The following is a 26,707-nucleotide window of genomic DNA, read 5'->3' on the forward strand; positions in this document are numbered from 1 at the left end:
GACAGGACTGGGCGCAGTGTGAGGTGCTTTGATAGGAGCAAAAGCAAACACCCAGGGCCCTCCACGGCCGGCCAGCTGGGGAGGAGGAACGAGGCCTGAGCCACGGGGCAGGCCTGGCGATCGCGCGTGCGGCGCCTCAGGGTGGCCTGGAGAGAGTGGGGCGGAGCCTGCAAGCCCCACAGGCTTTGCTGCTTGTGGATACAGCTAGGGGTCTGGGAGCCTGTGAGGCCCCTCCACCCACAGGTGCCCTGGCACCGCAGTGAGCAGGCCGTGTCTGCCAGCCAGGAGCCAGCTGCAGAGGGCCTGGTGGTCCCTCTGGGGAGCTATTTTTTGGGGGGGGTCGGTCGGGGGGCTTGAACTCGGGGCCTGGGCGCTGTCCCTCAGCTCTCCAGCTCATGGCGAGCGCTCTACCGCTTGAGCCACAGCGCCACTTCCGGTTTTCTGGTGGTTCCTTGGAGATAAGAGTCTCACGGACTTTCCTGCCCGGGCTGGTTTTGAACCGTGATCCTCAGATCTCAGCCTCCTCAGTAGCTAGGATGACAGGCGTGAGCCCCCAGTGCCTGGCTGGGGAGCTGACTCTTGGCCCAGCCCTAGCCTCCTCACGGCTGCGGCTCAGGAAGACCCACGTCACCTTGAGAAAGGCCACAGACTGGCAACAAGCCACGGAGGTAAGCCCACCCCGGAAAGCCAGAGGAATTTCTGGACCCCACAGCCCCTCCCTGGCCCAGGAGTTTCCCTTCCTCCTGGCTCCCATGCAGGGTCTCCGCACCTCTCCCCAGGACCGCTGGCTGGAAGAGCAAAAAGAACAACTCGTTTTCGGTGGATTTACTTTTCTCCCTTGAAGCCTTCAGCAGTTGCTCAACTGCTTCCAAGATGGAGAGCTGGGCAGTTCCTTCGGCAAAGCCCTGGCTGCCAGAGGAGGTGCCGCAGGGTCGCTTAAGGCTATGTACACAGAAGGGAGTGGGAGCTGGAGCTGGAGGCTGGGAGCTTCTCACAGGCCAGCCTGCCCTGATGACTTCATCCATCCTCAGCTCGCTCCCAACCAGACCCCGTGTGACAGCCAGGGGCGTCTTGCAGAACAGAATGCCAAAGCTAGGGATGCAAAGGCTGAGAGAGCCAGGGCTGGGCAGAGAGTTGCTAAGCCAGCCTGGGGACCTGCAGGGCGCAGCAATCCCCCCCCCCCCCCGTGAGAATCCCAGGATGGGGCGGGGCAGGGTGGGGCGGGGGCGGGGCATCCACTAAGGCTCGGCGGCCGGCTTGACCAGGTAGCCACTGAAGGTGATGTAGGTGTCAAACTCGTCGCTGAAGATGGCGTTGTCGCGCTCACCCTTGAAGAGGCGCACCCACACCTCGTCCTGCTCCTGCAGCTCCAGCATCAGGCTCTGGCTCTGCATGATGCTGCGGTCGCTCACCTGCGCGTACAGAATCACCATCTCCTCCGCGTTCCTCATGATGTGCAGATACGTCTCTTTCTGGTTCCACGTGTGCACGTTGAGGCTGAAGAAGTAGATGCCAGGCACGTAGCAGTAGAACTTGCCGGTGAACATGTTGAAATGGCTGTAGAGGTTCACGAACTCCGTGTCGAAGACCACCGTCTGGTAGTAGTCATTGCTGTGCAGTGGCTTCTTCCGGCCCACCGAGAAGGCCGCATAGTGGTTCTTGCACCGGTCACCGGGAGACCCCATCGAGCCCTTCTGCCCCTTGGGGCCCGCATGGCCCCTGGCGCCCGCAGAGCCAGTCTTGCCATACTTCCCTTGGAGTCCTCTATCTCCCCGGTCGCCCTTCTCTCCTACAAGGGACAGAAACACTGCCTGGGTGTTGCCCTGGTTGGACGTCATGGCTCTGACGTGATCTCAACCTGAGCCCTGGTGGATTAGGAGTCTGCCATCAGTCAAGCTAGTAGACTCCATTTCCAGGGTTGATCTATTTCCATCCAGGAGCAATACTTTCTCTCTCTCTCTCTCTCTCTCTCTCTCTCTCTCTCTCTTTCCCCCTTCTGGAAAGCCTGGCAAGGATGAAGGAACATATGGGTTTGTCCACAAGCAACAGGCTGCATGGCCAGGCCCAGGCTCTCTCCAAGCAAATGGGCTACAGATGTCTGGGGCTCAGCTCAGGGTCCAGGGTACAAACCTCCTCCCAGGGCTGTACAAGACAGAAAGCGGGCTGGAGAGACCAAGCCGCCCAGCAAAGAACTCAGAGAACCCAGACCTGCGGCCTGAAGCACCCCTCCTGCTCTTGTTCCCGTGGGCTCTTCCCTGCCAACCTCTTCTCCTGGAGATGGGTCACAGCTTCAAGATGGGAGCTTCTTACTCCCCCCGACACACACCCCCCAGCCACTCCCCCAGATGGCAGCTGGGCCGGACTCCTGTCCCTCCAGTTCCGTCCCGTCTCTGCACCCGCTGACCTTTCAGGATTGTGATGTTGATCTGGGGTGCGGGGATGGTCTGGTACACGGGGGTCCCCGGGTCACAGCAGCGGTAGCACCGGGAGGCCAGGGGCTCCTCGCCCTGCCTGGAACTGTGTTTTTCATCATTTTCTTCCGCTCTGAGGAAATTGAAACATCAGAGTAAAAGCCCCACACTGTCAGGGCCCGGGACTCACCTCTCACCTGCTGCCCGTGAGTCTTGTGGGCCTGGGGTACCCGCCTTGCCATGCCCTGGGCGGGGGGGGGGGGGTCCTGAACCAAACTGCAGAAAGATTTCACCTCTCCCATTATAGTGCAAATGGAAAAGGCAGCAAAACCCTGAGCCCGCAGGACAGGTTTGCTCGGAGATGCAGGCCGTCATTCCCCTCTGGGGAAGCCATGTGCTCCCCGGGCCCATTTGTGAAGCTCCTAGCCGGGGCACGGTGACGGCTCCATGCTGCCACCTTGGGGCGCTGGACAGCATTGCATGATCCGCGAGCTTGCCCAGCACTAGTGCTGTGCTACAAACCTGCCTGGGGTAGCAGCAGAGCCCCCCCTTAATCCCAGACCATCCAGGCTCGAGTCAACATACCCTGAGTTTAACCACCGCAAGCCCAGCGTCAGAGATGGACACTCTCTCCCCAATCCATTTCCTGAGCTACAGACCTTCAACATCGAACTTCACAGCAGCAATCTCCAGCTCAGCATTCAGGGGACCCACAGATGTCCAAGATTGAAGTCCCAGAGCCTTCTGTGTGTGTGTGTGTGTGTGTGTGTGTGTGTGTGTGTGTGTGTGTGTCTGTGTGTCTGTGTGTCTGTGTGTCTGTGTGTAGTGTGTGTGTGTGTATTGCGTACCTGTGTGTGTGTGCTGGTACTGGGGCTTGAACTCATGGACTAGGGGATTGTCCCTTAGTTTTTTCATTCAAGGTTGGCACTCTACCACTTGAACCACACCTTCACTTCTAGCTTTTTTTGCTGGTTAATTGGATATCAGAATCTCATGGACTTTCCTGCCTGGGCTGACTTTGAACTGTCATCCTCAGATCTCAGCCTCTTGAGTAGCTAGGACGACAGGTGTGAGCCACCGGCGCCCGGCTGGGACCTTCTCTTTCCAAACATTTCCAGTATCATCCCCAAGAGGCTCAGATGGAGCCTTCTGCCTCAGCACTGGTCTTACGTCCACACCCACCGGGTCCCGAGGAGCGAGCCCCTGCCCCAAGGTGCCCCCAGGACTGGACCCAGGCCCTCATCATCTCTAACAAACCAGTACTGTTTGGACCGCGCTCCTAGATTTACTTCTCCCATGATCCATCCTTCCTCACACTTCCCTCCAGCACTCCTTCTAGAACACCACAGAATGCAAACCTCCCTGTGACTCCACATTCCCTGCTGAGGGGGACCTCAGTGTTGACCCCCACCCCGGCCCGCCCTGCTTCCCAAGACGCACACAGCATTCTGATTGCCCTTTTCTCCTGCACCTGGAAGATCCCCAGGTACTCTCTGAAACACAATTCATGCTGCTGGTCAGCCTTCCCAGATCTCACACCTCCCTCTTCTGTGACCCCAGCACCCCTACTATGTGCAGAGCCCGCCTGGCTGCATGTGTCTGTTTCCTTACAGCCAGGGGGCTAACAGATGTCATTCTAGTGCTTCCTTGGTGCCTAAGGGGTGTCTGACTGACAGCAGGCACTTGATCAGTTCATGTTTGTTACATTAAAAACAAGAGAGAAGCTGAGCACTGGCGTTTCACACCTGTCATCCTAGCTACTCAGGAGGCTGAGATCTGAGGATCACAGTTCAAAGCCAGCCTGGGCAGGAAAAGTCTATTAGATTCTTATCTCCGATGAACCTCCAGAAAACCGCAAGTGGTACTGTGGCTCAAGTGGTAGGGTACTTGCCTTGAACTGAAGAGCTGAGGAGCAGCACCCAGGCCCAGAGTTCAAGCCTCATGACCAACAAAAACAAAAACAAAACACCACTAGCAGACGTGCTCTCCAGTGGGGTTAGGATGGGCTTGGTCAGGATCAGACATGAATCCCGAGTCACTGAAAGGTCCTGCCTTCCTTCAGAACCAGTCTCCCCTGGGATGGCTCCCTGGTATTGGGTCTGCCCTTTGGATCTCCCCGAAACCCCACGCTTTGTGGTGCTATATACCCTAGTCTTAACCTGGCCAGGGCCGGAGCTCCTGGGCACCAGGCATCAGGGCCCCTCACCTCTTAGAGTAGTCTGGCGTGGCCAGTGGCTCTTGGGTCCCCTGCAGCTCCTGCGGCTCCTGCTGGTCACGTGGCACGTGGCTGAGGACCAGGCCCCAGGCAAAGGCCAGCAGCAAGCAGCATCTCAGCACCCATCTCCATCCAGAAGAGCCCATCTTCCCCCTGGGCCCTGGGGGGAGACACACACGAGGAGAGAACCGGTCACAAAACAGCAGCAAGAGAAACAGCGCACCGCCCATGCCACCAGGAAGTGCTCGGCCACACTGAGACTGCGCACACGCGTGTGCATGCACACACACACACACAGAGTCACGCATGCACCTGCCCTCACACAACTGTGCACAGGCATGCATTCACATACAGACATGTCTACACATACACACACACTCACATGCACGCCCATGCCCACACTGGAGCCTCGGCTCATTGCACACCACGGAGCACAGCCCTTCTCCACCAGCCCAGACAGACACGCAGGACGCAGCGTGCACCAGCCACGGGCCCCTGACCAGACACGCAGGACGCAGCGTGCACAGCCACGGGCCCCTGACCAGACACGCAGGACGCAGCGTGCACCAGCCACGGGCCCCTGACCAGACACGCAGGACGCAGCGTGCATAGCCACGGGCCCCTGACCAGCAGCGAACGCAATCCCAGATGAATCTTGAGCACTCACAGTCCACTTCTTTTGCTTGTGTGTGTGTGTGTGTGTGTGTGTGTGTGTGTGTGTGTGTGTGTACACACGAAGGCTGAAAGCTGCTTTCTGTCACCAGGGGGCGCTCCGTGGGGCTCTCTAGCATTTAATTCGGGGAAGGTCATAGCTCGCTCAAGCAAGCCCTTGACTCCCACTGGTTGGTGCTTTGGGAACAAGCTTGGGACAGATCTTCCCCCTCCAGCATGTAGACCGTCCTAGAAACGTGATTCTTGGGGATTCCCCGTGAGCCTGTTGGGGCGGCGCTTGGACTTGAGCTCGGCACAGCATCCCTTTGCTTTCAGTCTTAAGAGCATCTCCCCCAGTTCATTTGGGGACACAGGAGGCCTGCCAGCCTGCAGCCGGAGCCGCTGGGGAAACCCTCCCCGGAATGCGCTTCTCACCTTCCTAAATACAACCCAAAGGTGAAGTCTGACCCTCAGAAGACCCCACCCCGTGGCACCAGTCCCCCCTGTTTAAGGACAAGTCAAACCCTCCATCTGATTTCTCTAGTTGTTAGATTAATGCGGCCTTCCTCTCCGTGGAGGAAGCCGCCACCTCTTCCCCTGCAGTCCTCACCCAGGGGCTTTGTCCCCTGTGAGGAACAAGGCCCTGGCCCTGACCAGGACGCTCAGACACGGCTTTTCCTCCGTGTGCGTGGAGAAGAAGAGGCCTGGGCCCAGGAGCAGGAGCTCAGTCCTCTGGGAGGCCAGGGGCAGGAGCTCAGTCCTCCTGGAGACAAGAAGCAGCACTCAGTTCTCCTGCAGAGTCGAGTCAGATGTGAGAGGAATGAGAGGGAGCTGGCCATCCTCCTCTGCCCCACCCCGCCCCGCCCCCGCCTCCCTCTGTCTCTGGCACACATTTTGGTATGCATGGCACCTCCCTACCTGCTTTAGAAGCTCAAACAACATGCGTGCATGCATGCGTGCATGTGTGTGTGTGTGTGTGTGTGTGTGTGTGTGTGTGTTTATATAAGCATGTACTCAAACCATCCATCCATCCTGAAAGGGGCTCTCAGGCTCTTTGGCTGTACCACGCACCCTGTTTCTCAAACACGGCTGTACACACCCGGGCAGATTGCCACCAGTGTGCAGATCCCGACTCAGCCAATCAAGACCAGGACCTTTCTGCATTTCCAACTCATGCCTGGCTGCTGGCTACCACTTTCACACCAGCTGCTTGCCACCCCAGCTCCTGGCTCCCGTCCCTGGCCTGCATCCTTCCTCCTCCTCCTCCTCCTCAGCCAGGAGCACCTTTGACCTCCTCTCTTCTGCTAAGATGCTGTAGAAGGGTGGAACATGGCGCCCAGCACTGCGGTCCTTATTCCCGCCCCAGGGGTTAGGGCTGGGCACGAGTAGACTCAACCTTGAGCGCTTCTCTGGTGAGCTAACCCCACGTGCACCCCGGGGAGTCCTTTAAGGAGACAACAGCCATTCACTATTAAACAGCCACTTGTGCCTGAGAGAACAGAGGTTCGGGAAGTTAGCCTAGGACTCTCAGAGGGGCAGCTGCCCTTCAACTCCGCCGGGCTGACCTCAGGTGACCACACTTCCTGCCTCCCCAGCCAGCCTGCGACTGCAGCACCTCAAGTTCCCCCCCCCCCGCCCCCGAGCTCTCCCAGACTTTGATTTTCCCGTCGTCCCAGACCATAGAGACTTTTGCTTGGCTTTGAGATTGCTCCCAGCCAGGCGGTGCAGCCGCTTTCCTGTCTGGATGTCTGTCCCCTCGTCCAGCCTTGACCGGCCCCGCATCCCTCAGCCGCCTGGCCCGAGGTGCTGCTCAACAAATATTTGTCAAGTCCAGTTCTTGAAATCTGTTTATTTCTCTATTTCGGTATTTCCTGTTTGGGGTTTTGCTTTGTCTTTTTTCCCCTTGGTGCCTTGTTAATTATTCTTTTTGTTTTCCTTTTATGTGTTAAGCTTGCATCAGTTTAAAAAAGGAAGTTTTCTTTAAACTTGTTTTATTTTGGGGTTTTTTCTTTTCTTTTCTCCTGTAGGTGGTTCAAGGGTTTGTGCGACAGCCTCACGCCCACTGGGCAGGTGCTCTACCTGAGCCACACCTTTACCTAGACCCAGACCCCCGCCGGGCAGGTGCTCTACCCGAGCCACACCTTTACCTAGACCCAGACCCCCGCTGGGCAGGTGCTCTACCCGAGCCACACCTTTACCTAGACCCAGACCTCCTCCTTGCGCCTTCTCCATAGGTAGGACGACAGGCAGGAGCCACCAAGCCCGCTTGTGTGTTGAGATGGGTTCTGCTAGCTTTCTCGTCCATGTTGGCCATAAACCTGAATCCTCCTCATCCCTGCCTCCAGAGTAGCTACGATGACAGGTGTGAGTCACTGCGCACAGCTGCTTTAGTTTTCTTTTCCAGGAAGGGTCTTTCTACGCAACTCAGGCCAGCCTCAAAACTATTAGGTAATCAGGATATCCTCAGATTTATACGGGGGCTTGTGCTCGGGAGGGCCTGGGCGCTGTCCCTTGGCGGGTACAAACCTCGGCCTCCCAAGTGCTGCAATTCCAGGCGTCTTCCACCACACCTGGCTTACACTGGCTTCTGGTTTTGGTTTTTTTTTTTCTGAATTTGAAACCATATACATGCCTTTTGATAAATGCAAATATAGTGGAAAGTACCAGCAAAACCCCATGGAGTTTTGGCCTTAGCAGTGTTGGTATTTGGAGCCAAATCCTTCCTTGTTGGGCACTGTCCTGTGCACTGGGGATCTCCAGCAGTGCCATGAGCTCTGCCCACTGTGTCAGTTAGGACACACACACACAGTGACAATACAAAACTGTTGGCTTGCCCAGTATCCGCCCTGGGGGAGAACGGTCCCCAGCAGAGGGACAGTGCAGGGTGTCCACTGGAAGCAGCTTTCCTGAGGGCTCATGTCTACCCAGCCTGACAAAACAGACCTAGCACACCTTGGACATGAAAGGTGGATGGGCCCAGGACCCAGCCCCAGCCAGGTGAGAGCAGGCACTTCAGTGACGGGGGTGACAGGCAGAAGGCAGGCAGGGGCTCAGGATGAGGGCCAGCTGGTGCGGGCTCACCCCATCACCTGCTCTGTGTGCCAGGGAAGGCCAAGACTGAAAACTTTCCCTCTTCATCACCATCGTGTGTGTGTGTGTGTGTGTGTGTGTGTGTGTGTGTGCACGCATCTGTGCCTGCGCACCTGTGTGTTAGCACCGGGGCTTGAACTCAGGGACTGGATGCTGTCCCTTAGCTTTTACACTCAATGCTGGTGTTCTACCACTTGAACCACACCTTTACTTCTGGCTTTTTGCTGGTTAATTGGAAATAAGTGTTTCACAGACTTACCTGCCCTGCCTGGCTTTGAACCTCCATCCTCAGGTCTCAGCCTCCTGAGTAGCTAGGAGGATAGGCGTGAGCCGCCGGCGCCCTGACCTATTCATCCCCATCCTTAGCTCCATTCTACTAAGTCCTACTGCAAGGTTGGCATCATGGCATTTGGTTCATTTTTGCCACACTGGGGTAAGATTGGTATTTCCCAACACAAACCAAGCTCGGCTGCAGATCGCCGTTCACAATTTCCAGCAAAACCAAGTCTTCCGCCCGATAGTGAGCCAGGAGAGGAACGAGAAATGTGCTCCACACAGCACAGACACGTCCGGAGCGGCAGCTCAGGACAGCCACACCAGGTCAAGTCCAGGGCGGCGGCTCAGGACAGCCAGAGCTGGTCAGTCAGTGGCCCTGCTGATTCTGGACCACATGCTCCTGAGTCTGGGCTGCACTGACATCAGAGCAGTGCCACAAGACTTAAGGCCTTTCTTGCGTTTCTCAAACCCCATATGAGCGGAATGTTCTGGAAACTCTTCTCATTTCTCCCACTACCAACTCCCTCAGTTCCCTCCTCAGTCCTCCTCTTCTGCCCCCCTCCTCAGTCCTCCCTCTCTGCCTTCACCTTGGCTTGGCCCCAGCAAGAAGGCTCCCTTTTAAGAAGGGGGATGGAAATGGAGCTGTGGCCCAAAGTGATAGGACACTAACCTTGAATAAAACAACAAGTTTAGGGAAAGTGCCCAGACCCTGAGTTCAAGCCCCAGGACACGTGCACACACACACACACACACACACACACACACACATACACAGGCAAGGAGAAACCAAGTACCTTAGAGACCTAGAGGAGGACGGGAAATCAGAGGCACGTCTGTGCCAGTAGCTCCCTCCTGTCTCAGACAGACCCCACGTGAACCTGCGGTGGAGCCTTCCAGCAGGCAGCGTGCCACCGAGTCCTCCTTACACATAAAATGGGTCCTGTGGCTCCTGACCACCATCCTCAGTGTGGCTGCCCGCTGCCCGTGGGCTCCCTAGCTCTGGGCTGCCTGTGTGGGTTTGGTCCTTGAGCCCCACCCAGCCCGGGGCTGTTTGACAAGAGCATTTTGTAAACATTGTTTTGTCTTTAATCCTCATCGGGTGAGCAGCTGTTCTGAGAGGCAGAAACCTGTAATCGCCCCAAGCTGAAGGGAGTCTTGGAAGGCAAGTCGGAGCTGCTCTCTCAGGTGGTAACAGAGCAGGCCTGGCTTACCCAACGCCTGTGATTTGCCTGACATTGTATGAGAGCTTGGGAGCAAGTGATCCAACCATAAATTAAATGTATTCCCTGACCTCAACAAGATTACAGTCCTGAGAAGGAAACAGACAAGTACTCCATTATAGCTGAATGGTAAATGTTACATCAGCGGGGGGGGGGGGGCATGCTCAACCTGGACTCTCCTGTGCAGTGGCCATTAGCCGTGTGTGAACGTGAAATCCACTCGAATAGGATAGAATAAAATTCCAGGGGTAGAGCTCTTGCTTAGCATGCCTGAGAGGCTGGGGTTCTACGCCGAGCACAAACAAATAATATATGAAAATCCCACGTTCGATCCCTTCTTTCCACCAGTCACATTTCAAGGTTGGGCCCACTCCATGGCAGATGGTGGCCGCCATATTGGGAAGAACATGGCAGTGTTGCGTCAAGTTCTGTGGAACAGCTCTGTTCTAGATTACTGAGAAGTTGGAGGGGGAGGAAGTAGGAGCCATGAATAAGCAGCGGGCCAGAAATCTGGGAGTCATTTAGACTCCTTCCTCCCGTGCATCCGGCTCATCTACCCCCGCCCCCCCCCACCAGCCCTCCTTAATAACCCGGGAAGGTCAAGTCTCCTCCCTACTGTTCACTGGCATCCGATGCTTTCCAGGGGGCCCTGCTGTTCTCCAGCCTCAGCCCACCCAAGGCAAACCCTCTCATCTGGCTTCTTCTGGGGTCTGGACACCATCCCCAGAGTTTATACGCCTGTCCCAAAGGAGCGTCGGCACGAGCGAAGACTGCATCCCACGCTTGAAGGCTCCCAGGTCAAGGATCCGGTGTCCCCGCCTGGCTCGGCTCCTTGACCAAAGCCAATGCTCTCCCTCCATGGCCATCCTCCCCCCACCTTGGCCACAACCATCTCAGAGGACCCGTCTGCTTGCCCTCTCCTTCCATGCCGAGTGAAATTGTTCCACTGAGGAGCTGAGAGCCCCCAGTGACTGCAGGATTCAGATTCTGGGGTCCAAGGGAGAGGAACTACAGTGGGGAGCCCCTAACCCTGGTGGCCATGAGAATTTCCTGAGGAAGTCAGAATTACCTGCCTCTGTCCTTTCTTCCCCCCAGAGCCATTCACGGCCCTAGTTACCCACTCCCCAAACTAACATCGTGACAGGAGTCAGAGTCCTGCCTCTTCCTGGAGAGAGGAGGCCAGGAGAGACTCACTGGGGCGGGAACTCAGCCAAGGCCAGCCATGTGTCTGCCAGGCATCAGGCGCTGGGGGCACCTGACCGGCCCAGACCAGCCCACGGTACTGTGATCGGCTCCCGAGAGAACAAAGATTTCCTATCCTCACATCACCTCCCAGCTGGAAAGCCCGGGCGGGCTGCTGGGCCTGCTTTGGGGCCCTGCCTGGGGGCGGAGGGGGGGGCCTTGTGCCAGGGGCCCGGTCCACAGGTGTCCTGGCCCACTGTCCACTCCCCCCACCCACCCTGTACCAGCAGTGCCAGCACCCTGGGGGCCACCCCATCAAGACGTAGGGAGGAAAGAACTAGAAATTCTCCGCTGCCCCGCCCGGCCAGGCACAGGCAGCACAAACACAGCTCTTGCCTCGTGGCCGCAGGCCTGGACATCCTGAGACGGTTCCCAGCGCCCAGAACTCAACCACACCTAGTGGATCCCAGGTCAGGAGTGTGATTCACCCCACAGCCAACGGCCCTGCTGCCACCTGCTCCAGCCCAGACCCCTGAGGAGCCAGCTGGTGACACCCAACTCAACTCTGAGTGCTCAGAAACACCTGATGGTCTTCACTTTGGGCTGCGACTTCATCTACACCAAGGCTGGACTACTGGTCTCCTCCCCTTCCTCCTCCTCCTCCTCCTTTCTCCTCCTTCTCCCCCTCCTTTCTTTTCGTTTTGTTTGGTTTTGAGGCAGGTCACACTCTGTAGTCCAGGTTGGCCTTGAACTCAAGATCCCTCTGCCTCCACCACTATGGTCAGTGGTCACTGCACATACAGACCCAGAGGCTGCTGGTCCCTGGTGGATCTTGACTGGCGGATTCTTGATCTCCCCCACGAAGACAGCAGCTTTCCAGGACTGTGTCCTTGCCTCAATCCCCCTCACCCCAAACCCTGCCTACCTGCCTGCCAGGTTCCAGCGACTAACACCCCAATCCCACCCCAGCCCTAACTGGCAAGAGGCCACGAGCCTGCACCCTCCAAAACACCCAGCACACAAGGATGGTTCGATCCACTGAGATGAGACACAATAAAACCTTCTGTGAGCCACGTTTCACACTCCCACAGGACCAGTGGTGGGCAGCGGGGCTGAGGGGACCTTTCTCCCCTGGCCGGAGGCTCCCCGCTGGTGCTGCTCTGTGCTGTCTCCAGATTGCAGGGCACTGACTCTCTGCTCTGCCAGGAGACTCACACCTGCCCTCCCCCCCCCCACCGGGCTCTGCCCTCACCATCCTCAAGGCTCCTCCTGCAGCTGGAGCTCCACAAAAGACACCCGTGTCCCCAGGGGCCCAGGCCAGGCCCCCGACACATCTAATCCACCCGCGCCCCTCCTCGCCCCATCTCCTCCCCTCTCTGCGGTCACCCCTCCAGCTCCCCCCTTGGTTTTGGGGGTGTTAAACCCTGAGGTCTGTGCCCGCGTGGAGGGGAGCCTGGCTCCACCTCGCTGGCCTCTCGACACACCTGCCACTCATCACGCTGAAGTCTGCCTTGTCTGGATGCGTCTCCTGATGACTCCCCACCCCCCACCCCCACCCCGGGCTCTGGCACTGGGACAGAGCTGTTCTGCTGTCACTGGCAGCCCCATCCAGTCCCGGGAACCCTGAGCTCTGGGAAGGTGGCAGCCGGGTCCCACGTGCCTGTGTCTCCAGCATCTGAGAAATGTTTTTGTAGGTACTAGGTTTCGAGACTTGGGGCCTTCCTTGCCTTCATTATTCTTCAGATAGAGTCTTGTGCTTTTTGCCAGGGCCTGGCCTTGAAGCAGGACCCTCTCCCTCCCCATCTCCAATCTCCCCTACCTCCCAAGCAGCTGGGATTACAGGCATGAGGTCTTGTGAGCCGACAAGCCCTCAAGAGCAGGTCCCTGACACAGAGTCCCAGGGAACACCACCAAGGCCAGCAGAACGCTGAGTCTCTCAGGGGTGGCCTGGAGCTACACCCCAAGCGCTCTTCCTCTCCACACTGGGAAGCCTCCTGCTTCCAAGAGTCCAACCCCAGACCTCCTTAGTCACAGCTGCAAACGCAGGGCCCTCCAAGACTACTGTCCCAGGAGATGAACGGGACAGCACCCACACAATGGAGGCTGAAAGCAAGGTGGTTGATGAGGGTGACCTCACCGGGAGGGAGGGAGAGGAGGGAGGGATGGAGGGAAGAAGAGAGGGGGAGAGAGAAGGAAAGAGGGAGGAGGAGGGAGGAGAGAGGAAGGAGGGAGGAAGAGAAAGAAGGAGGGAGGAAGGGAGAAGAAAGGAAGAGAAGGAAAGAGGGAGGAGGAAAGAGAGAGGAAGGAGGGAGGAGAGAGGAAGGAGGGAAGGAGGAAAGAGGGAGGGAGGAAAGAGGAAGGAGGGAGGGAGGGAGGGAAGGAGGCAGAGAAGGAGGGAGGAGAGAGGAAGGAGGGAGGGAGGCCAGACTCATCTAGCAGCACCAGGCAGCACCCTCTGTGGATATGACAGAGAGAAATGCATGCTGCAGACTCGTACCCCTTCCCACAAGCGCATACAGATTCACACTCGTGCACGCGCGTGCGCACACACACACACACACACACACACACACATGGGAAGCCCCCGAGGGCCGCCTACCTGGCTGCTGGCGGCACTGCCCTGAGTAATGGAACATGGCTGCTTCCTGTTTTCTTATTTGGGCTTCTATAGGCTGTTTTTTTTTTCTCGCTCTCTCTCTTTCTAAGAGTCTCGTAATTTTTTCACAGTAAGTACACATTATTTTCCACTTAGAAAATGACAGATGCGCCCCACCCTGGGGACCCAGGGAGCATTTGATCGATTCCAGGGAACTTGACTCTGCATAAAAAAGTAGATAGAGGGGGTGGGGTGGTGGTGCGGTGGCAGATTTGTGGCTCATGGGGCCCCATGTGGGATGCAAGCCAGCGGGCACCGAAGCCTCGTATTCTTCCACTCATTCACTCAACAAACATTTACTGACATCTGTGGCAGTCTGGGCCATGGCCTGAACAAGAGGCAGCCGGGCTGGGGCTATGATCCTAGTCACTGAGGATCACAGTTCAAAAACAACCCCGGGCAGAAAAGTCCTTAAGACTCTTGTCTCCAGTTAACCACCAAAAAGCTGTGGCACAAGAGACAGAGCACCAGCCTCAAGCAACAAGACCTCAGGGACAGCACCCAGGTACTGAGTTCAAATCCCAGCACCAGAAGAGAGGGAGGGAAAGAGAGAGACAGAGAGACAGAGATAGAGGTGGGGGGAGAGGGAGAGGGAGGGAGAAGGAGAGAGGGGGAGGGAGAGGGAGAGGAGAGAGAAGGAGAGAGGGAGGAGAGAGGGAGAGAGAGAGAGAGAGAGAGAGAGAGAGAATGAGAGAGCCCCCTACCCACAGGAAGCTGCTGGGCTCAGGTTTGGGAAGCCCCCTGATTGGCTGGCTTATTTATAGCTGACTACTGCCTGGCTCTCAGGGAGATGTCTGCCTGTTGGCCTCTAGTCCATTCATTCAGAAGCAAAGCATTACAAAGCATCACCTGCCCTCCAGGCACAATGCTGGGTGCTGGGTGCTGGGTGCTGGGTGGCCTGGACCCTCTTCACAGATGGAAAGGGCTAAGATCTCTGCAGTGGTGCCATCCTGTAACCTCCTCCTCCTCCTTTTCCTCCTCCTCCCTTCCTCCCTCCCTCCCTCCCTCCTCCTCCTCCTCCTCCTCTTCCTCCTCCTATTCTTCTTCCTCTTCCTCTTTTCCTTCTCCTCCTCCTTCCTCCTTGCTCCTTCTTCCTTCCCCTCTTTCTCCTTCTCCTTCCTCATCCTCCTTCTTCTTTTGGTGCTGGTACTAAGGCTTGAACTCAGGACTTTGCACCTTCTCACTTAGCTTTTACACTCAAGGCTGATGCTCTACCACTGAAGCCATGCCTCTGGCTTTTTGCTAGTTTAATGGAAGGTAAGAGTCTCAGGAACTTTTCTGCCCAAGTTAGCTTCGAACTATAATCCTCAGATCTCAACCTTCTGAGTAGCTAGGATTACAGCACCTGGTGTGTTCTCTCTCTCTCTCTCTCTCTCTCTCTCGCTCTCTCTCGCTCGCTCACTCGCTCTCGCTCTCCCTCTCCCTCCCTCCCTCCCTCCTTCCTTCCTTCCCTTCTTTTTCCAACACTGGAGTTTGAACTCAGAACTCAGAGTCTCAAACTCACTAGGCAGCCCATGCTTCCAGCCCTCTTTTGCCTTATTTATTCTTCAGATTAAAAAAAAAAAGACGGACCATGAGCCTCTACTTACAGCCTCATGCGCAGCTGGGGGCACAGCTTCGCAGGCAGGTGTGTGCCACTGTGTCCAGCTTGTTGGTTGGAGATGGGGTGTTGCTGACTTTATTGCCCCAGCTGGCATCGAACTGTGATCCTCTGAATCACAGAGGATCCTCTGTGATCCTCTGGATCCTCTGGATCCTCTGGATATCTCCTGAGTAGCTGGGATTACAGGTGTCAGCCACCACACCCAGCTCCACCTGTTAGTACTTTAACACCCATCACTAGAGCTTAACCGTTTGTTTGGGCTGGGAAACAGAGTAACCCTCACATCCTTGCTGGGACTGGAACCAGGACCAGGACTAAGCTGGCATCCTGCCAGCCAGAATGGCAGAAGAGATGTGGGTGTAGATAGAAGGAGAGGGGCCTGTCTGTCCATGCCTCTGGAGACTGTTTGGAAGTCAGTCATGACTGGATACCACTAGAGGGGCCACTGGGCAGGGACATATGGAAGCAGAGCATACGACAGCTGGGTGAAGGGTGGACTTTGGGCCCTCGCCTTCTTCCAACCTGCCCGCCAGCCTCCATCCAGTGCCTTTACCAGGTAAGTATCAGAGGACTAGAGGACCTGGAGCTCCTCAGCATGGAGCCTCACCGGGCCCAGGCCGGAGACCCAGAAGCTCCGGAACCTCTCTGCCGCCCCAAACCCAGCTGATCCTCCCTTTTACTCTCAGAACTCTGCCCAGCATCCACGCTCTGAGACCAACCCCGAGACCTGTGGGCCAGAGGCTCAGGCCCAGTACCAGCCTCACCCACCCAGGCGCCCCTCGGCCAGGGCCGCCCCTCCCGGCTCCCAGGGCTGGCCAGCGGTGGCTGGTCACCAGATGCCCCACTGCCAGGGGTGGAGGACGTGGGGTTTGCCACCATATGTGGCTTTGGCTGTGGCCCCAGCATGTCTGACCCAGCCCCGGGCACCAAGAACTTGGCCTCTTTTGCCCTGCCCGGCCTGGCTCTTTCCTGGGCCTGGCCTGGACCCCCGCCTCACTTCAAAGGAAACTTCTCCCGGGTGCAGGAAGATGGCCAGACACTGGGCCCATCCAGCCCAGCCCGCGGCTGCCCCACTCCATGCAGGGAAGGGTGCCCGAGGCGGGGCTGCGGGGCGCACTGGCCACAGGAGCGGGCCAGGGACCCTCGCCCGCACGACCCCGCGGCCCTGGAACTCCGCCCTGAGTAACGGGGCAGAGTGAGGGTCGCCACGGCTCTGAGAGCTTCTCCCGCAGGAGTAGCCACACACAGATCGGACCTGGGCCAGAGCTCCAGGGTCCAATCAGGCTGTGAGCCACCCGGCCCACCTGGCCTGGGTGAGTGCCTGCGCTCCCGAGGCCCCGCCCCGCCCCGCAAGGCCCCGCCCTGCCCCGCGAGGCCCCGCCCTGCTCACAGACCTGCCACTGCCCTGTAAGGCCGCACCCCGGACCTGCCCCGCCCTGTGAGGCCCCGCCCCCAGGACCTGCCACCTTCCCTGTGAGGCCACGCCCCACTCATGACCTGCCACTCCCTGTAAGGCCCCGCCCCATGGCCTGCCACGCCCTGTGAGGCCCCACCCACAGGACCTGCCCCTCCCCCGTGAGTGCCTAGGCCCTCAAGGACCTGTTACTCCCGCAGGGAGGCCCCGCCCCTCAGAAGGCTTGCCACCCCCCCAGGAATGGGCCCCACCCTTCACAGGACTTGCCACCCCCCCAGGAATGGGCCCCGCCCCCTCACAGGACCTGCCACGCCCCCAGGAATGGGCCCACCCCCTCACAGGACCTGCCACGCCCCCAAGAATGGGCCCACCCCCTCACAGGGCCTGCCACGCCCCCAGGAATGGCCCCACCCCCCTACAGGACCTGCCACGCCCCCAGGAATGCGCCCCGCCCCTCACAGGGCCTGGCACGCCCCCAGGAATGGGCCCCGCCCCCTACAGGGCCTGCCACGCCCCCAGGAATGGGCCCAGAGTTTTACTGGGCAGAAGTTCAGCATTTTACTCCCAGGCTCGGGAGGGGAAAGGGCACTGATAGTGCAGGTCTGTCTGCACGTCCTGTGGTTAAGCTCAGGACAGAAGCTGCTAGGGCCAGGGCCAGAGGCAAGGCTGGACCGGGGCCAAGGCCAAGGTGAGGGACAGGACCTGGAGGCTAGGCCGTGAGGTGGTCTTCCTGGGCAGCCGGGGGTATGGAAGGAAACACATTGCAGCTCATGCTCCTTTGACAAACTTCTCTCTGGTGTAGCCAGAACATTCCTTGTGTCATGTGAAGGGGACAGGGAGGTGGCAGGGTCTAGGAACGGCCCTGTGTGACCTGACATTTATGATGTGTAAAACAGGAAAAAATAACAACAGCCCTCTCGGTAGCCGCCACCCAGCTCGAATGTCTCTGGGCTGTCAGTTTCTCCTGACTTGTCAGGCAGAGTCCGCTACCGGACAGTCAGAAACTAAGACTCCCAGAACATCTTCTTCCTGCCTGTCTGGCCTCATGCTGTGACCCCATTCTCTCCTAAGCCAGCAGCCCCCTCTCGCCCTGACCCCAGGAACTGGGACCCACTGAAGCGCCTGACCCCTGAGGACAAAACGCAGATGCTCAGCTGGTGTCCAGTGAGGACGCCCTGCGGCATGACTGTTTCCACGAAGTTCTTTTCATCTTTGTTTTGATGGGTGACGTTCAATGCCAGAATATTTGGTTTGTGAGTCATGCTAATTAGGGCTGGGGGAGGGGCATAAGAAAGAGCAGCAGAAAGGGGCATGTTCCAAAAAAGAAAAAAAGAAAAATGAATGCCGTGCTGGTCACCCTGAGCAGGAAGCTTATATCCGGGGACAGCGTGGGGGCTTCCTTGGATCCAGCTCAGGAGGACATCTCTCACTGGTGGGCAGCTGTGTCCTGAACCTGGACCCAAGGCCACATTTCTCTCCCAGGTGCCAGGAGCACCTCCCTTGACAGGTAGCAGGGAAGTCAAGACAGCAGGAGGGGAGAGAGGGAGAGAGACAGAGACAGAGAAAGACAGAGAGAGACAGAGAGACAGAGACAGGGAGAGACAGAGACAGAGAAAGCAGCCAGTGCCCCTGGAAAGCAAACCTACTGTCCTTCCTGCCCAGCCTTCTCTTTTGGAAACTGGAGCAGCTCAGCTGAGCTCAGATTCCCTAGACTGCATGGAGAGTTCCCAGCATCAACGTGTGGGGGATGAAGACTAGATCCGTAGATCAGATGAAGAGGATCCAGGGTCCCCTACCCCACTGCCTTTGGGGCATGGGGCAAACCATGAGCCCCTCTGAGCTTCCCATGGGCCAGAGAGTCCTGGATGGATGATGGAAAATCAATAAACACATGCTTCATTCTGCTGCTTCTTGCCACTGCCTGGGCTGGGTGCTCTGCTTGCCAGGCTCCTCTCCTGTTGGACGAGCGGCGGCGGACAAGCCCCCAGCCTCCCAGCTCTCCCCAGTGAGCAGGACTCTGAGCAGGCGTGCCGGGAGGACGCGCGGCCCCTCCCCGCAGCACACGTCACAGTCTAGTGTGTGTTAGTGGCCATGCACGTGTGCTGCACAGCCTGCCGGGAAGTGTGTACTTTCTGCACTATTAAAAGCAGAGCGGGGCCTGTCTCTCAGGACGTCACACGCTCCCCAGGGATCCAGGAAGTTGTTTCTCAAGACATTTCTCATTTTCAAAGCTCCAAAAAGTATGCCCCATGGTCTCCCCACCCCTACACACTGAGAGAGGCAGACAAGGCAGCAGCAGGGCCACTGCAAGAGTAAATAACGCTTAGCCAAGCACCAGGGACTCTCGCCTGTAATCCTAGCTACTGAGGAGGCTGCGATCTGAGGATCAGGGTCAAAAGCCAGCCCAAACAGGAAAATCCGTGAGACTCTTATCTCCAGTTAACCAGCAAAAAGTGGAAGTAGAGCTGTGGCTCAAGTGCTAGAGCGCTAGTCTTGAACTGAAAAAGCTAAGGGAGAGCATCTAGTACCTGAGTCCAAGACCCACTGCTGGCACCAAAGTAAATAAATAAACAGGGTGGGGGAGGAGACTAAGGCTCGAAGAGAGAGGATGGTAGCAGAGGCTGGGAGCAGCCTGGGTGGGCTGCAGGGGTTAGCAAGGTGGGGTGCAGGCTAACAGGTGGGGACCACACCTATGCCACTGGAGATACGTGGAGGGCTGTGCGGAGGCTGGGGGGAGGGGTGCTGTCCAGAGGCTTGAGGAGATTTGAGATTGCAGCCCCAGCCCAGCCAGGGGTTCCTCCCAGCCTATGGCGGCTTCACAATTGGGGAGGGGGGAAAGACTGTTCCTACCCAGCCCATCTGGGTACCCTCCGGGACACACAGACAGTGGGATGCCAGGCAAAGTCCACCCTCCCATCCTGTGCCAAGGCCCAAGTGGGCACAGACAGCCCGGGATCGGCCTAGGTAGTAGATGGGTGCGGGGACATGCAGGGTGGGAGAGAGACGCTTCCAGAGGTAGGGCTGAGTACACACGTATGCCTTTTGCTTCCGTAGGAGAGTGTGGCAAGATCAACACGGTGGGGGACGGACGGGGCTGTGCGTTCTGCAGAAGAGCCTGCCTCCCTCCCAGTCAGAGGTAGCCAAGTCCCGGTGACTGTGGGGAGGGGGGGATCAGCCGGCACCCGCGCACCCGCAGCCCCCTAAAACTTCTCACCTCTGTCTCTTTGCCACAGCTGCCAACCCGGCCCCTCCCACCCGGTACCTTGTCCACCAAGAAGGTGTCTGCTTAGTCCCGTGCTGGCAGCAAGCTGGAGCCACGGAGACAGGAGCGGGCTGGAGCTGGGGTGCAGCCCCGGCCCCCACGGCTGGGTCACCTACCTCCTTGCAGCTGAGCCGGTTCGGCTGAATCTTTCCCGTCTCTCTCCGTCTCTTAGCGCATCTCCAGCAGCTAAGCCTCCTCCGGGCCAGGTCGGCAGGAAAGCACAGACTTGTCCAAGAAGAGAGAGAAAGAGAGAGAGAGGAAAAAAGTCCCCTGGGGAAGAGGCTGAGCGCGGGGAGGGCCGGATGTGAATGCAGCAGCACCTTTATCTCCCCGGCTAGCTCCAAGGTCTCTTTGGCCAGAAGCGGAAACGTGCCTTCTCAAAAGTCAAGGAAGAGAGGAAGAAAGCGGGACAAACACACAAGGAGCAAGCAAACCCCAGCCAGATGTGAGCTGCCGTGGAGCCTAGAACGCTCCCAGCGCAAATTACCCAAACAGCAGCCGCCGAGGATTAACTGTGTGTGTGCCCAGCCGGCCGGCCAGCCCTCCCTGCTCTGGCCGTGCTGGCGAGCCAACCAGGCTGGGGGAGGCGTCGGCAGTCTTGTCCAGATGTGGAGATGGCTGGGAGCCCAGGACGAGGACGCCCGGCACTGGCTGAGGGTGCCCAGAGAGGCTGAGGACCCCAAGTTACTTGGTGGAGGGGGATGGGCTTCCTGGAGCCCAGGTGGCCAAATGCTGAGTTCAAACTGTGGCTGACACACCCCCACGGGGTCTCAGGTTTGAGGGTGCTCCTTGAGTACCTGTAGCAGCTTGTCAGCTTGTGTTTGTGTGCGTGCGAGCACTTCAGAAAGCGAGGGTCCATTGCCTTGCTCAGAGTCTGCTGCAGCGGTGAGAAAGGGCCAGGAACACATGGCTCACACCTGTCACCCTGGCTACTCAGGAGGCTGAGCTGAGGAGCAAGGTTCAAAACCAGCCTGGGCAGGAAAGTCCAGGAGACTCATATCTCTAGATAACGGGAAAAAAAGCCAAAAGTGGAACTGTGGCTCAAGTAGTAGAGCATCAGCCTTGAGCAATAAAGTGAAGGGACAGTGCCCAGGCCCCCAAGTTCAAGCCCCAGTACCAGCAAACGCATACACATGTGCACATACACACACACACACACACACACACACACACACGCAAGCCAGAAAGGAAACCTCTGCCTAGAAGTTTCCATCTCCTGAAGAACTCCATGACTGGGACGGGGGTCACTCTGTACATTTCTCAATCTTATTACTCAAACATCCTTTCCAAACTAGCACGAGTCTCCTCCCATGATGCCCCGGGGCCTGGGGCCATCCATTCTCCATCCCCAAATCTGAGTCACATCACTTGTGCTGGAGTCTTATCACCCCACCAGAAGAGGGAGGATCTAGCCCCAGGAGACCACACTGCTCACTGCTCGGCTGACAGCAGGGCTTCACTCCGCTTCCTCCCAGGCCTGCCTCCCACTTCACTCCCACCCCGAAGCCGCGGTACCTGTTCACACTGGCTCTGCCCCCCCACTCCCCACAATCTGGGTAGGAGAGGTAAAATCAGGGCTGCTGGCTCGGGATGCCCACCCAGGACACAGCAGCAGCAACAACAACAAAGGCTGCGTTTGGCAGCTTCTTCTCTTCCACTACAGCCACATCTGGAAGGGCTGAGAGGCTGGAAGTGGGCGGCCCGGAGGGTACGCGTGATGCCCACCAGGCTCAGTCTCGCTCCAAGGCTGGGCACAGGCCAGCTCAGAATGGACAGATGGGAGGAGGGGCGGGCCCCGTGGGAGAGGTAGCTCAGGGTTCTCAGTGACCACTGTGAAGACCCCAATCTGAGTGCCAACCCCCCCCCAAGGAGCCATGCTGACCAGCCCTCCTGCACCCAGAGGCCCCACAGCCACTTGGAGGGATGAATGAAGCTGCCACCGGGCGCGGCAGAGCTCGCATCCTTGGTGGCTTGCCCGTACGGGAAGCCCGGAAGACAAACTCCCCTTCATTCCCGTAAGTGACCCCAGAACGCCGACCTCCCCGCTCCTCTGTCCCCTCCGCTGCGGCAGCAGGGGCGGCCGGGAGACCGGCAGGCCGAACAGGAAGGCCAAGTGGGTGACCCGCGGCGGTGGCCCCTGTGGGGTGGCGGCCCAGACAGACCGAGAGAACCTTGGAAAGTTCTCCATTGTCCTCCCCGGGAGCCTCTGCCCAGACCAGCCCCAGCGTTCACAACTCCAAAGAGAAAAAGGATGTGGACCGTGAAGGCTGGCTCTTTCTACTTTTCCCCTGGCCAAGATGGCCTTGGGGTTGAAGACGTGATCATTACGGCCCATGGAACCCAGGGCCTCTGCTTGCTAGACACCTACTGTCCCACTTGATCCACGCCTCCAGCCCCTTCTTACGTTGGTCATTTTCAAGGCAGGCCTGGACCGCAACCCCCCTGTGTGCTCCAGAGTCCCTGGAGACCACAGACCCGTGGCTGTGCCCAGACATTGGCTGAGGTGGCCTCTCACAAACTTCTTTTCACCAGGGGCTGGCTTGGGATGGTGACTCCGCCTACAGCTACCCCCCAAGCAGCTGGGACTACAGGCTTGAGCTACCGAGCCTGGCTATGGTTAATGCAGTTCCAAGACACAAACTCAGAGGTCGGAGACAGCTTTAGAAATCCACCAAAGGGTGCGCACCCATCTGCAGCTGGCTGGTCCTGCAGGAGGCGAGGCCCAGCCCCATGTCCACTCCTGGGCTCAGGGGAACGCGTAGCCAAGTCCAAGGTCTCTGATAGGGACCGGCTGGGCCAGAGGTGCGCAGAGTCCCCAGGGGAAGGGGGGCAGCTCCTTGCACCAAGCACTCGGATGAATCTTCTGCAGCGGGAAACATGAAGACCCTTTGGGGTCTCACACGAGTTCAAGCCGGACTGTGTGGCTCAAACTTGTATGTGCTAAACTTAGGGAAGAAACAGTTTTCAGAGGCTTTTTTGCCTGTAGTTTCTAGCATGGTGGAGTGGACACAAAGTGTTCACATAGAACTCACCATAGCCATTCTAGCACGGTATGGTCTATGCTCATTTCTTCCTTCCTTGTGGGTTGAGGCCCCCACAACTCCCAAGAGCTTGAAAAACCAGATTGCTCATTTTCCTTCAGGCAGAGGCTGGGGGAAGGGCGGTATGATGGGAAAATAGCAAAGGGAGCTTGGGGCTTCCCAAGGGGGGGGGAGGGGAATTCCAAGGAACAGGCCCTGGGTGGGGGGTGCATCTTAAAGGGTGCCTGTCACACAAGCTCACAACCCAAGCCAACAGGCAAATGGGCAAAGACTCACAAGTGAGCTCCCAAAGCCTACTGCCTGCATTCAGCAGAAGAAATAAAACGTGTCGCCAAGCCAGACAGCCCGCCACTTTCCTCTGTCCTTTGTCATCGGCTCCATCTCTTCTTGGAAATGGTAAGTAGGAGAGACAGAAAATCTGGCAAGCAAGGGATGTTCTTGTAGATGATTTGATCTTCTTCCATCTCTTCCGCTAACGCCCCAAGCTACCAAAACCAGGGTGTTCTGAGCACAGCAAATGCCTTCCTGTGCGTGTCAAGGGCTAGGGGCAAGGTAAGCAGCAACAGCACAGCACAACACAGCAGCAGCACAACAGACAACAGCCAAACCCTCCAGCTAGGCCTGGCGTGGGGAACTCCTGCCCTGGGACAGAAGCCAAAGCCAGGCCAGAGCCTGTGGTTCATGCCTGTAACCTTGCTACTCAGGAGGCTGACAGCTGAGGATCATGGTTCAAAGCCAGCACAAACCTCAGACTCATCTCCAAAAAGCTGGAAGTGGAGGTATATGGCTCAAGGGATCATCAGCCTTGAGTGAAAAAGCTAAGGGACAATACCCAGGCCCTGAGTTCAAGCTCCAGTACTAGTGCACACACACACACACACACACACACACACACACACACACACACACACAGAAATGCTGAGCCCCACTCCAAAGTCTCCATCTTGGGTCCCCAGTGAGCTGTAAGCCAAGCCCACTCATAATTTGCTAGGAGCTGCTTCTACCCAAGAGTGTCTGATCCTAACTCAAAGATGTTCCCAAATGGCTTCACTGTCTCAAGCTAGGGATGTTTGCAGGACAAGGCCCCAGAGACTCAGAGAAGGACATTTCCTGGGACCGTTCCCCGGTGGAGGGGGCAGGCCACGTTGTGCCTGCCTCTGTGTGATGAGCCTTTCCCGTTCCCTGCTGTGATTCTATCTGCTGTCTTCTCACTGGAAAGGCCTTGCAACTTCAAAGTCCATGAGACACTGAGTACCCAGTATACACTAGCCTGCCGTTAGCCGCGACTCAGTTTCTCCACTGTAGTCCTGACACGAGGCCAACCCAGCTATTCTGAGCCAGGCTCCCCAGCCAGCCCACAAGGGCAGACACTGGTTTTTGCAAACTTTTGGATTCCATTCCACAGGGTAGCGAGCAGACGGGCGGGCAGGCTCTGATTGGTGGTGTCCCACTGCCAAGGGGCGGGGGAGGGGAGGTCCTCGCCCAGTGTGGGAGAAGTTGCTGAGATGGGAAGTGGGAACTTGGCAGCCAGTACCCAGCTCCTGGCCACTAGCCTGTGCTTGTGGCTCCCACGGGCGCCACCCATGTTCTGGGGTAAGCAGGTGGAGCTCAGGACTGGCCGTGGCCAGGACAAGCCTCCTCCAGGTCTCCAGGAGGAGACCACCAGCATCCGGGCATTCTCTCTCCAGACCAGCCATTTAATTTCTTTGCCTCAGTGTCCCTATGTCTGCTTGCTTCGTGCGGTTTTGACAAATGCACTCTTCCCAGTGGCAGGGGCACAGACCCAACCTTGATGCAGGGGCTCTTCTGGATAAATAGAGCGGGCGCGCCCCCTGGTGGACAGCATTGTCCTACCCACTTAATTAGGAAATGAATGCAAGATGGACATGTGTAGAACAAACACAGGAATGAGTGGGGCAAGTGGAATGTGTGGAGCCACAGACACAAAAGGAGAGAGGTTCCAGGAGACATTGGGGCTGTGGTTGCAACACCCAAGAAGATGATGCTCTGGCATGCTGAGTACTTTGAACGGAGAAGATGAGCAGTCTTAGAGGCAGCCTGGAAAAAAGCCTCTCTGACCTTCTGCTGCCCTCTACTGTTCCTGTCTCCCATGGGGAGCAGCTCTAGACACCAAGACTCCCCTCCCCTAAAGCTAAGCTTTAAACCTAGAAGTACTGCTCTGACCTTCCCAGTCTCTCCGTGTAGGAACTGTCCATCAGGATGTTCCCGGCCCTGCCTGATGTTGGGTCACGTGACTTTCACTCCAGAAGGGGTCCTGAGGCACCCCTCCCAGGAAGCATCTGCTGCAGTGCTGCACAGAGAGGTCAGGTAGAATCAGAAGATCCTGCTGGGCTGTCCTCAGTCTCTTCCTTAAGTTGTGCCCCCTTTTGTCCAATCACAGTTCTTTCTTTTAGTAGAGCACATGACTTAACACAATGGGCTTTCACTGTGAAACTTGCGTATGCAATTAATCTGTTTTGATCATATTCCTCTTCTGCTATTGCTTCTTATCCCCCCCCCCTTACTGCCCCTGTAAACAACTGTAGTTTTAGTGATAATGAGAATAAACTCAAGGCCTCTTGTTTGCTAAGTTGGTGCTCTACCATCTGAGCCTCACTTCCACCCCTGCTTTGTGCTCATCATTTTTGAGATAGGGTCTCACTTTCTACCTGGACATGCACCCAAGCCATGTGCCACCAACTTTAGGCTTTCAGTTTCATTGGGATCACAGGTACATACCTTTGTGTCTTCTGTGGAGATGGAGTCTTTTAGGCTTTTCTATCTCAGTTAGACTGGAACTTTAACATTCTCAATCTCCCTCTCCCTCCCCCACCCCACCCCCCGCCAATATATAGCTTGAGTGACAACTAAACCCAGCTACAGGTTTGGGGGGGCTCTCAATTTTTTTTCTCAGTCACCCAAGTAGCTAAGATTACGGGTGCAAGCCACCAGTCCCCAGATGGCAACACAGTTCTAGTTCATTTTACCAACATTAAAATAGGAAGAATTAAACAATATATTGCAAGGGTGTGTGCTAAACCTAAAAGAGAGGCAAACAACTTCCCAGCACAACACTATGGTAAATCCAGGTGGTAGGAGAGAGTTGGGAGTGAGAAGTTACATGTTTTAAAGAAACCTGGAATGATATGTCATTTCCTAAGCTAAAAAGCATTGTATAGACCCTAGTAAATAAAGGCTGAGAATAATTTACATTATAAACATTTACATTATGGAAACTCAGGAGGCTGAGAGCTGAGGGTCACAGTTCAAAGCCAGCCTAAGCAGGCAAGTTTGTGAGACTCAATTCCAATTCACCCCCTAAAAGCCAGGAAGTACAGTGTGGGTCAAGTGATAGAGTACTAGCTTTGAGTACAAAAGCTCAGGGACAGCGCCCAGGCTCTGAGTGCAAGCCCCAGGACTGGCACAAAAGTAAAATTAAATAAATACTTACTCTATGGGAAATGTATGGTTGGGCCATTTAGAAGAACGAGAAACATGAATGAATCTGAGGAAGGTTTGCACATACACAGGAGGAACCGTGGGTTCCACACGTTTCCAGTTGTTTCTTTTGTAAAGGTAACTCGGTAGCATATGTTTACAACTTGTATATCATAAGATGTCTCTGAAAGGACTCACGAGAAACTGTAACCACCGTGGCCTCTGGTACCGGGCGCCATCCGGCCGTC

The 26,707-nt window shown here is 56.9% G+C and overlaps 1 protein-coding gene across 3 annotated transcripts; it reads right to left on the minus strand.

Annotated features, from left to right (window-relative positions):
- Positions 1-1,063: 1,063 nt before the first annotated feature.
- C1qtnf1 (C1q and tumor necrosis factor related protein 1) lies at positions 1,064-20,602 on the minus strand. Of its 3 annotated transcripts, none has more exons than XM_013008817.1 (4): positions 20,468-20,602; positions 4,618-4,786; positions 2,405-2,544; positions 1,064-1,789 (listed from the first exon to the last, which is right to left on the minus strand). In XM_013008817.1, the coding sequence occupies exons 2-4, from the start codon at positions 4,770-4,772 to the stop codon at positions 1,239-1,241; spliced, it is 846 nt and encodes a 281-aa protein (XP_012864271.1). In that variant the 5' UTR covers positions 4,773-4,786; positions 20,468-20,602; the 3' UTR covers positions 1,064-1,238. The 3 variants fall into 3 exon arrangements, with proteins under 3 accessions (XP_012864271.1, XP_012864269.1, XP_012864270.1); XM_013008815.1 differs by lacking the exon at positions 20,468-20,602 and adding an exon at positions 20,097-20,461; XM_013008816.1 differs by lacking the exon at positions 20,468-20,602 and adding an exon at positions 6,956-7,009.
- Positions 20,603-26,707: the final 6,105 nt, after the last annotated feature.

Source organism: Dipodomys ordii, unplaced genomic scaffold (genome assembly GCF_000151885.1).
Source record: "Dipodomys ordii isolate 6190 unplaced genomic scaffold, Dord_2.0 Scaffold7, whole genome shotgun sequence".
NCBI lineage: Eukaryota > Metazoa > Chordata > Mammalia > Rodentia > Heteromyidae > Dipodomys > Dipodomys ordii.